At 44.2% G+C, this 12,118-nt stretch overlaps 1 protein-coding gene across 1 annotated transcript in view; it reads right to left on the minus strand.

The window, feature by feature from the left end:
* CLVS1 (clavesin 1) overlaps positions 1-12,118 on the minus strand; it is a 144,165-nt gene that overhangs the window by 14,667 nt on the left and 117,380 nt on the right. Inside the window, exon 4 of the mRNA XM_065902649.1 lies at positions 11,429-11,664. Within this exon, the coding sequence (XP_065758721.1) occupies positions 11,429-11,664 (236 nt within the window). The remainder of the gene's footprint in view (positions 1-11,428; positions 11,665-12,118) is intronic.

Consider the following 12,118-nt stretch of genomic DNA (forward strand, 5'->3'; position numbering starts at 1 on the left):
TCCTGGAGAAGGAAATGGCTACCCACTCTAGTATTCTTGCCTGTAAAATCCCATGGACAGAGGAAGCTGGCAGGCTACAGCCCATGGGGACACAAAGAGTCAGACACGACTTAGTGACTAAGCATGCCCACACGTGCTCTGGTAACTCTGTCTATAACATGGGGATAATAATCTATTTTTATTCATTTTAATCTATTTTTTTAAACTCTCCATTTAAAAAATATATATTTTTCTTTCAATTCTCAAAACCTGAAAGGCTCAATTTTTCAAGAACTTTCAGAATAAGGCCAGGAACATCTGTATCCTGTCTGGTATGTGGGAAGAAGTGGAGACGTGAAGGCATTTCCCATGAGATGCTGAAAACTCGACAATGCTAGTGTATGGCCTTGACATGAAAGCTCAAACATTATAGTCTGGATACTTTAAGCTCACTTAAGATCTATAGCAAAGTTTGCTTAAAGGCACTGAAATTCTCTACGTGAGCAGCACACTGTTTTTATGAATGATACTTCAATGAGACTTTCATCACGTATCACGTCAAATATTTGTTTTCATCCATACGATCACTAAAGCTCATATGAGAGCCCCACTGCTGGCGAGACGTTGGGTACACATGCCATCAGCTTTATCGGAATCAGGCAAAATGTTTGACCAACAGCAATGTGTTCACAAGGAATAAACCTTCTTTGCTTTTCTTGCCTAGACTACATCTTCCTTTCCAAGTAACCGCACCTAACCACAGGGCTTCAGCAAACAGGAGTCTCTTTCGGAACAGACACTGTGAGTTACCAAACACTTAGTACTTGAAACTACAACCAGTCACACCCACATCTGTTCATTTGCTTCTAATTCAACCCCACTTCTTGGCTTTTCCAGGCACTTAGAATTCTTTATCTCATAATTTGTCATGTTGTTCTTTAAAATAGAGGAGAACATGTGCCCACTTCCCACCCCCACACACATTTTATCTGTCCTTGATCGTGTTCTTATGGGCTGAATTCATTGTAGATTTTCTTCATTCTAACATTACGTTGAAGAAGGGAAACAGCTACCAAGTCCAGTATTCTGGCCTGGAGAATTCCATGGACAGAGGAGCCTGGTGGGTTACAGTCCATGGGGTCACAAAGAGTTGGACACAATTGAACAGCTTTCATTTTTAACGTTACATGGCTCTATAGGATGTTTGTGTAAGGAGATGTCCTCCCCTCATTTCTGCCACAATAAAGAAAGATGTATAAAAGCAGGGAATTTGTTTCAGCTGGATGCACGAGTATTGAAGAGGTTAGGCAGCTATTTATCTTAATCTTTAGAAAATGTTAACAAATTCCTGTCAGCATCCATGCAACCCTTCAGTATCCAATAACTGACATAAAACACTGGGCTTGCTTGGGGTACCCCCACGGTCTTTGCTTCTAGAAGTGATGACATCTCAGGCGTTAGCTGCTTGACATAGAGGGACACCCAAAAAGTGAGAAGTGTTTGAGTGATAAATCAGTCATAATGCAACTTAGAAGGGAGCAGGGACTGTGAAGCATTCATGAAGAAATGACGCCTCATGTCATTTTACTGAACGGGACCTCCATATGGAACATCTGTTCCTGGGGCCACACAGTAAAATGAGCCCTTTTTTTTGCCCCAACTGCTTAGAAGACAAGGGTCCTCCTGTTCCCACACTGACACCCCTCATTCTTTTCCTGCAGATTGTATTTCATAATGATATATTACTTCTGCCGGAAATGAGTAGTTATCCAGCAAACACGTAATTCACTCCATAAAATGAGGACGACATGCTGAAAGATCACCAAGGTCATAGGCAATTCTACTGACAGCTGAAAACAGTTAAACTGACTTTCTTCTTTTTACCACCCAGGCAGGACCCAAAGGGGAACAACATGGCCAAAAATTTCCTTCTGGCTCAGAAATCTGAACTCCATCCAGGCATTCCCTCAGCTTCCTCCACTCCCTCCAATAAAAGTGGCTGGCTCACAATGTCTTTTGATATTGTCCCACTTCTTTAATATGGAATCTAGGAGAGGAGTTTAGGGAACATATAGATGGAGGCATTTGGTCAAAGGAATCAAAAGCAATCCTTCCACTGTGTATTTGGACAAGACTTCAAAGCACTTGGGTCTCTCCAAGTGCCCAGTATACAGGATAGATGAGGCAGATCATTTCCTGGAAAGTTGGGGCCAGTCTTTACTGGCCTGAGTGGAGGTGCAGCTTGGGTCTTTAAGGCCTCTTTCTCTGCAAATAATTCTTTCTTAAGTTCTAAAGGTTTAATAAATGAAAGCAGGAGTTATTGCATAGATTCACCCAAACTTCATCTATGCTCAGGCTGCACCAAAAACCCTCCAAATTACTGGAAATGACAAAAATTGACAGTTTTGACACTATGAATGGTGCTGTGCATGTGTGCTTGGTTGTTCAGTCATTCCTGACTCTTTGCAACCCCATGGACTGTAGCTCGCCAGGCTCTTCCATCCATGGGATTTTTCAGGCAAGAATAATGGAGTGGGTTGCCATCTCCTCCTACAGGGGATCTTCCTGACCCAGGAATCGAACTCGTGACTCTTGTATCTCTTGCATTGGAAGGCAGATTCTTTACCACTGAGCTACCTGGGAAACCCTATGAATGGTGCTGTCTATATCTAAAAAATGAAAGAATCCTAGGAACAAACATTTTTACATGTAAGTACACACTGAAGGCAGTAGAATTATTGCCATGTCACGCCAAGTTAGAAAGGCAGTGTAGAATCAATAACCAAAATAATATGTATGTGTTCTTCTACATGGGTGGTACAATATTGTCACTTTTTGCATTGAGGTTCTTTGCTCAAGACAATGTGTTTCTCTGTATGTCTGTATGGGAAAGCCTTTTTAATGATATCTATAGCCCTTTGGGGCTTACCTGGTAAGTCCGTGGTAAAGAATCCACCTGCCAAAGCAGGAGATAAGGGCTTAATCCCTGGGTCAGGAAGATCCCCTGTAGGTGGAAATGACAACCCACTCCAGAATTCTTGCCTGGGAAATTCCATGGACAGAGGAGTTTGGTGGGCTACAGTCCATGGGGTCGCAAATTAGTGGGACACCACTTAGCGACTAACCAACAACATAGCCATTCTAATTACTTTACCAGAGATATAGGCTAGAATAAGAAAGCAATTAAAAAACCAATCCCAACAATTGAGAGAGATGTCACAAAATCAACGCACTGATTTGAAGACCATGCACTTGCTTCATGAAGCAGAAATTCCAGACCTGCCTTCCCAAACCTGAAGCAGAATTGCTGGATTCCAGTCCAAACCATCCCCTCCTCTTTCCCAAGCAGAAAAATCTCCTTTGGTTTGGATTCACCCTGTGTGAATCAGGGTGGATTCCTGCCTGAGAATTCTTCACTTGTGCTGGATGCAGGGGTAAGAACCTGGCTTCCAGTGGCAACCACTGAGCCACTGGAATAAACATTCCTGTAGCCACCTTACTTTGTTATTTTATAATGTGAAATTATACATTTTCCTTATTGTTTAAAGCAATGTGGCTGGAGTTTTCTCATATTTGCAAATCAACCCTGAGTATTCATTGGAAGAACTGATGCTGAAGTTGAAGCTCCAATAATTTGGCTACCTGATGCGAAGAGTTGATTCACTGGAAAAGATGTCTGATGCCAGGAAAGATTGAGGGCAGGAAGGGGCTACAGAGAATGAGATGGTTGGATGTCATCACCAGCTCAATAGACATGAGTTTGAGCAAACTCCAGGAGATGGTGAAGGACAGGGGGATACCTGGCATGCTGCAGTCCATGGGGTCGCAGATTCAGATACGACTTACCGACTTAGCAACATATTAGCAGCCAAATACTTCTACAGAGCTTAATACAAAGCCTACTCAGTGCTTAGTCACTGTTGTGTCTGATTCTTTGTGACCCCATGGACTGCAGCCCGCCAGGCTTTTCTGTCTATGGGATTTCCCAGGCAAGAATACTGGAGGGGGTTGCCATTTCCTTCTGCAAATACAAAGCCTATTTACTCTTATTTGTTGGACAGTATTTAAAAATTTTTCTAAAAAAAAAAAAGTTTGGCTACCTACTTTCTGGATTTAAAACATATTCCAGTAATAAATAAATTAGGAGGAAATTAGGTGCTTCAGACCTACACCATCCCAAGAGCAGAAAGCGATAGCCAATGACCTGAAAGCAAGGAAATACACTATAAAAAATAAAATAAAAAACAAGAAGTTAAAACTCAGCCCACAAAGGCATAATCATATCAAAGAACAGATAGATCTAGAAATAATTCATGCAGAGAAAATTTCATTTAAACTAATAATTTTTTTAAGTTTTTCTGCTTAAGAGTTGAGCCAAAATTATCTGGGGAAGAAGAGCTGTTAGGACCGCTTATTCATTGAGAACCTCATACAAGCCTGAAGTTTACACATGTGCCAGAATGCATTGTTCCCAGACCCTTGGAACTGAGACCATTTGTGCTCCTAAAGCACATAATGAAAAGTGATCAGGCCCCAAGAACACTCACAAAAGCCCATTGAGTTCCCAAGGGGCCAGAAGACTCTCGGAAACTATGGCAGGGTTAGAATCATGGGCGATGTCTACCCACTGGAAGTGACAGCGCTGTTCCAGAGGTCAGACCCAGGTCATCGGGCTCAGAATACAGAGATGTTTCCTTAAGCCCTGGAGCAGGCACATGCTGCCCCACAAAGTGCCTGCCCATCTCTGGACAGTGCAATTTGGGGCTGCCTGACAGCCTGTGCTAGAGGACAGACTACCACATGGAGTAGGGGATTGGAAGAGAGGACCTGTAAAGTCTCCTCCAATTGTTTCCAATTTTCCTATCTCCTCTGGGCTTCCCGGGTGGCTCAGTGGTAGAGTATCTGCCTGCCAGTGCAGGAGACACAGGAGACTCGGGTTCGATCCCTGGTTGGGGAAGATCCCCTTGAGCAGAGAAAGGCAACCTACTTCAGTATTCTTGCCTGAAAGATCCTATGGACAGAGGAGCCTGGTGGGATACAGTCCATACAGTTATAAAAGAGCTGGGCATGACTGAGAGACGGAGCATGCACATGCAAACACTTGGTCCTTAGGGGTCAAAAGATGCTCTGAATGTTGACTGTTCTGTCCCTGTCATCTTCTAAGTCATCACAGGCCTCTGTCCATGAGGCACCTGGCCGCAGGCACAGTCTGACAGCAGGAGTGGTCCTTTCTTGCTGGCATCACTAGTACCAGGCTCCTCACTGCCCATCCTGCTGCTGCCTAAAATCCCCAAGCAAAGGCTCAAGGGTGCCCCCACCAAGGACAGTAGGACTGGTGGGGTGATGAGATATATATGCAATTACCAGCTTCTCCCGCATGGTCTTGAATCTTAACTCTGATATATTAGGGCTTCCTTGGTGGCTCAAACGGTTAAGAATCTTCCCGCAATGCAGAAGACCCCGGGTTTAATACCTTGATAGGGAAGATCCCCTGGAGGAAGGCATGGCAACCCACTCCAGTATGCTTGCCTGGAGAATTCCAAGGATGGAGGAGCCTGATATTTTACCATTCTCCAAAACCTGGGTCAGCTCTGCCCATCTCCCTGAAGACTTCCCCCAAGTCTTCCTGGTTGAAATTAATGACGACTTCCTCAGAGCATTGCAGCAGGTTCTTTCCCCTCCTTCACTGCACCTCTCTGCAGTAAAATATAGTTATTTGTGGGCACATCTTGTCTCCCCCAGAAGATCCCAGGAGGCAAGATCCAGGACAGTCTTGGTAAAGCAGAAGAATTAGCTCTTTCCATCTGGGAGCTGACACTTTGGTTAAAGTGACTGGGCAAATGCATCAAGAATGGGTTTGGGAGATGGTAAATTTTACTCAACATTAATTCATCTATATGCAGTGAGCAATACTTTGGCCACCTGATGTGAAGAGTTGACCCACTGGAAAAGACCCTGATGCTGGGTAAGATAAAAGGCAAAAGGAGAAGAGGGTGAGAGAGGATGAGATGGTTGGATAACGTCATGGACCCAATGGACATGAATTTGAGCAAATTCTAGGAGATGGCGGAGGACAGAGGAGCCTGGCATGTTGCAGTCCATGGAGTCACATAGTCAGATATGACTTAGCAACTGAACAACAAAGTGCAGTGAGCCTGTAGAGTGTGACTGCTGTGTGTCTACTGTGGGGGGTGTTGAGTTGGATTCTTGGGGAGGCAGTGAGATAAATTAAGAGTTAGTTAGACAAAGTTTTTACCCTCCAGAATTCGCTGGCTAATAGTGGAGGGTGTCATCCCCTCTGATTCTCAACATTAACTCAGAAATGGGACTTGGAGCGAGGACGTGTCTGGTCACCCAAGAGATGTAACTCAGATCATCTGAGGAAAGAGTGGCAAACTCTTATTTCATGCCCCTTCACCTTGGAAGTTCAGACCTATCTAGGCTGTGAAGGTCTTAGGGTAGATCGGGTAGGGACAGGCCACATGAGATTCCTGTCCATGCAGAGATTGGAGAGAGAAGCCTGGCACAAGAGTTGAGGACAGAATGCAGAATGTATAATGAAAAACAGGCAGTGTGCCTTGTTTTATAGAGGGCCCAAACCCAGAACAGGGATCCAGCGTGCCCAGGTCTGAATCCCAGCTTGGCCATTTATTCAGTGTGATCTTGGGCATTCTTAACCGCTCTATGTCTCAGTTTCCCCATTTGTAAAAATGAGAATAATGACAATACCTTTTTCTTACAGTTGTGGTAAGGACTTAAAGAGTTTAATGAGCTACGGGCTCAGAAGAGTGTCAAAGCGTGAAGTCACTACAGTTGTCACTGTGCTGTTGTCTGGACTGAGGGGCGGTCAGGACTCAGGTACTAAGGTTAGTCCCTTCCCTGTAGAGGCCACAAAGTCAACAGCCTCTCAGCTACCATGACCACCACTTCCCAGTGAAGGTTGACTAGTAACCTGGGGAGTAAATGAATTTTCCAATTTTGTCCATCCAAGCAGGGAGGTTTTCCAGACATTTGAGTGTAAACATCACGACCGAGCAGGAAATATACAGCTTCTCCTCCTCCCAGACATTGTTTATTGTGTGGCCACCGTTTACCATTTACCAAAAGAAGACTTCCAACAGAGACACTCTTCCTGAAACCCAGCAGGACCCCAGAGGACCTTCCCAGGACAGGCCCTCCCCCACATCCTCTGCTCTAGCTCTTCTCTGAAGCACCTAGATAGCAGTATTTGATGCACATTTCCTGAGATGTTTTACAGATGTGAAAAACCCTTCACTCTTCAACAGATGGAAGATGTTAACTACTGGGCACATAGCCTCAGATCTCCTGGGACCTAAGGACTGACAATGTGAACCCCTGTGACAACACCCTGTGACCTCACCATCAGTCAGTCAGAGAACTGTGCAGGAGCTGACCAAGTACCCTGCAACACCACCCTTCTCCCCACCTGACTTTTTCTGTTTGTTTTAATTATTTTATCTATTTTAATTGAAGGACAATTATTTTACAATATTGTGGTGGTTTTTGCCATACATCAACATGAATCAGCCACGGTGTACATGTGTTTGCCTCATCCTGAACCCCCCTCCACCTCCCTCCCCATCCCATCCTGCTGGGTTGTACCAGAGCACTGATTTTGGGTGCCCTGCTTCACGCATCGAACTTGCACTGGTCATCTATTTTACATACGGTAATATACATGTTTCAATGCCCACCTGCCTTTTAAAAATGCTTTGCTGAAACCCTTCGGAGAGCCCAGGGCTTTTTAGGCATGAGCCACCGGTGTCCTTGCAGCACCCTGCAGTAAACCTTTCTCGGCTCCAAACTCCAAGGTGTCAATTTGTTTGGCCTCACTGCATGTCAGGCACACGAACTTGCGTTAGTACTCCTTCCCCAAACTTCTCCAGAATTTAGCTTTCCTTCTGCAGATTCAGCATCAGTTGTGGCCCTCATCTTCTCACCTGAGCCCCCATATCAGACTGCTGGTGGCTTTTAGTCTCTCGTCTCTGCTAATTCCATGATCCTTACAAAACTCAGACCGTAACTGTGCTTAACTATGTCTAGTGGGAAAATACAAGTGAAAACAAAAATAGCATATGGCTGCCCCCCCATCAGGCTTATGATTAAAACTTTATCAAAAACAAACAACTCACAGGAAAGGAGATCAGATTTGTGGTCACCAGAGGCAGTGGGTAGGAGGAGGCAAAATTGGATGAAGGTGGTCAAGAGATAAAAACTCTCAGTTATAAGAAAGGGGACTTCCCTGGTGCTCTGGGGGCTAAGGCTCCATGCTCCAGATGCAGGGGGCCTGAGTTCCATCCCTGGTCAGGGAACTAGATCCCACAGGCCACAACCAAGAGTTTTCATGCCACAACTAAAACCTGGCCCTGCTGAATAAATAAATAAAACATTTTTTCAAAAAGATAAATTAACTTTTAGGGATATAATGTACAATATGATTGATAGAATTAATACTGCTCTTATGTTATATGCGAAAGTTGTTAAGAGAGTATATCTTCAGAGTTCTCATTACACTGACCAAAGTTTTTTCTATTTCTTTAATTTTGTATTTATATGAAATGATGGATGTTCACTAAATGTATGTGATAATCATTTCATCCTGTATGTAAGTCAAATCATTATATGGTACACTTTGTGAGTGATCAGTCACTCAGTCATGTCCAACTCTTTGTGACCCCATGGTCTGTAGCCCGTTAGGCTCCTCTGTCCGTGGAATTCTACAAGCAAGAATACCAGAATGGGTTGCCATGCCCTCCTGCAAGGGATCTTCCCGACCCCAGGATCGAACCTGCATCTCCTGCCTCTCCTGCATTGCAGGTGGATTCTTTCCCCACTGAGCCACCTTGGAAGCACTATGTCAATTATAACTCAGGAGAAAAAAAGTGAAGCCTGCTAGTATCAAGCACTTATAATGGGTCTGAGAGGGAGATTTTTACACATCCCTTGTGGGAGGGGGTCATTTTGGAGGGTCTCTAGGCAGTGTGATCAAAATCTAAGGTGCACAGTCCTCTGACCCAGCAGCTACAGGGCTCCACCTGTACCCAGAGGATCATTCCCATGAGAACGAAGGAGGAACATCAAAAAGGTTCATTGAGCCCTGCTTAGAACAGAGAAAAAAGCTCAGAAACAATCTAACAGTCCATCAGAAGAGACATGGCTACACTGTGATATACCCACTTCCCGGAGCACGGCACAGTGCTGAAACACCAGCTACGCGTAGCAGTACCGATACCAAAGGAGCTTACGTAAAGACAGATAAACCACGTCTGTCCCCCTTCAAATCCGTATGTTGACGTCCTAGCCCCCAGTATCTCAGACTATGATGATATTTGGAGATAACATCTTTAAGGAGGTTATTAAGATGTTGACCAAATAAAGTGGTCCCTAAGCCAACATGACTAGTGTCCTTGTAAGAAGAGGAAATTAGGATACGGATACATGAAAGGAAAACCTGATGAAGACACAGAGATAAGATGGCCATCTACAAGTCAAGGAGAGAAGCCTCAGAAGGCACCAACCTGCAGACACCTTGATCTTGGACTTGTAGCTTCCATACTCTGAGAGAATAACTTTCTATTGTTTAAGGCAGTGGTCCCCGACCTCTTTGGCACCAGGGACTGGTTTCACATAAGATAGTTTTTCTACAGACCAGGGTAGCAGGAGGGGATGCTTTCAGAATGATTACATTTATTTTGCATTTTATTTCTATTATTACATTGAGATATATAGGGTCTTCCTAGGTGTCACTAGTGGTAAAGAATCTGCTTGCCAATGCAGGAGATACAAGAGATGCAGTTTCGATCCCTGGGTTGGGAAGATCCCCTGGAGGAGGAAATGACAACGCACCACAGTATTCTTGCCTGGAGAATCCCATGGACAAAAGAGCCTGGTAGACTACAGTCAATGAGGCTGCAGAGAGATGGACACAACAGAGCAACTGAACATGCTATCTTACAGTATATATGATGAAATAGTTATATAATTCACCATAATACAAAACCTGAGCTTGTTTTCCTGCAGATAGATGGTCCCATCTGGGGATGATGGGAGAACAACAGGGAGCAGCTGTAAATACAGATGAAGTTTCACTCTCTTGCTTGGTGCTCACCTCCTGCTGTGTGGCCCGGTTCCCAACAGGCCATGGACCAGTATTTTGGCCATGGACTGGTATTGGACCAATACTGGGTTAGGGACCCCTGATTTAAGGCACCTAGTTCATTCTCGACTGCAGTACTTTGTCACAGCAGCCCTATTGAACTAGACCACACAATACACAATATTGGATATTTTCTCTGGGTGTGTATAGCTATGTGTAATGTATGGAAAAGAGAATGGAAGGGCCCATCACAGTCCAACTCCTCCTTTGGGGAGGCATAGAGATTGAGATTGGGGACTAGGGGTTGAAAAGGTAAAACTAGGCTTTACTGATTATAATAACAAAGTACTCACACATTATTTGTATATCAATTTAAAAAGCCCTCACTCATGGTCTTCTATTGACTACAGCATACAATGTACTTCCCCACCTGCAACCAGCCATCTTTAGAACTTCATTCCCATTCTCACTCCTGAACCTTAAACACCAATTTGCCACACCAGAATATCCCACCCCTCCACAGCCTCCACACCTCTGTCTGCCTTGTCCTTCCCCCTCTGTAAGCCTGGGCTGCTGATTCTCATCCTTCAGAGCCCAGCTCAGCTGTCACTCACAGTAGAAACAGGTTGCTGGAAGTCTTACTTGGCAGATTTTCCCAAGGCCCTCTTCTCTGTTTGTTTTTTTTTTTTTTTTTTTTTTATGTTCTTATTTATTTTCGTACTCCCAGTGCCTGTGGCCAAGTAAATGCTCAATAAATGGTTCCAAATGCATCGATGATAGCAACATTTTCCAGCAGGTTGCTTTTTCCTCCAATGTGTCCCAAAGGTCCCACATTTCATTCTGTGTGAATTAACAGACTCCCTCGAGACCAGAACTGTAATCACGGCGTGACCGAGGGCCAAGCCTTCTACTGCTTTTTTCACACAATGGGGATGACAGGATTTCTGAGCTAGCCAAGCCGCATTTACTTTTAATTTTGGTGAAATCAGCTAAGAATGTATTGCAGTTTATTTTATTCAAGTTCTATGCCCGTAAAGGTCTTCAATTACTTAACTCACAATGCATCTGTGCTCAGTCGTGTCTGACTCTTTGCGACCCCATGGACTGTAGCCCTCCAGGCGCCTCTGTCCATGGGATTTTCCAGGCAAAACACAGAGGTGGGTTGACATTACCTTCTCCTGGGGTTCTTCCTGACCCAAGGATCGAAACTGAGTCTCCTGCACTGCAGGCAGATTCTTTACCATCTGAGTCACCAGGGTTACCTGAAATAGCTCTCACATCAAAAATGCCTCTTGAGCTTTACCTGCGAGGCTCTGCTAACCCAGACCTTACCTCTTCATTGGCTTGGGTGAGCACTCTCTCTCCAGATTGGAGGATGTGTGTTTCACATGCATTGCATTATAGGAAGTGTGAGTGTAGTCATTTTCATCGCTGTAGTCAGGACCGAGCAACGTCCGGGCCCATGTTCCCATGTCATAAGGAGGAAGGGTGCCTCCAAATTCAGATGGCAAAAATTCAGGGTGTATTAGCTGGTGGAGGCTGTTTAAGTTGTTTCCATGCAGGAAAATCTGGAAAGAAAAAATAATTAACGAGGAAACAAATCCAAAACATATGATCAAGCGTTTAATCTAATACATAGTGTAGCAGTGACAAAGTAGATGCATTGTTGGTGATCATGGAGTTTAAAGAGGCATTCAATTTTGTGTCTGTGGCTTAGTCTTCATAAAATGTTAATTTATTGCTCAGAAGAGGGGCTGAATTAATAGTCCTTAAAAATGAAGTTCATGAATAAATTGGGTATTTTTTGGCCATGGTCCAAATTTACACATATAGTCATGTCTTAATTATCCCTGCAGATGAAAAGAATAGGAATGTATATCCTCCAAACCCCTGATCATGCTTCATGCACACCACATCGCACTATTCTCCTTAAGCATCCTCTAGACCCTCCTCAATGTTCCCCATCCTTCCCAGGCCTACATCTAGTGGCAAAGACTTCCTCAATCTGCCCCAGTGACACCT

Source organism: Muntiacus reevesi, chromosome 12 (assembly GCF_963930625.1).
Source record: "Muntiacus reevesi chromosome 12, mMunRee1.1, whole genome shotgun sequence".
NCBI lineage: Eukaryota > Metazoa > Chordata > Mammalia > Artiodactyla > Cervidae > Muntiacus > Muntiacus reevesi.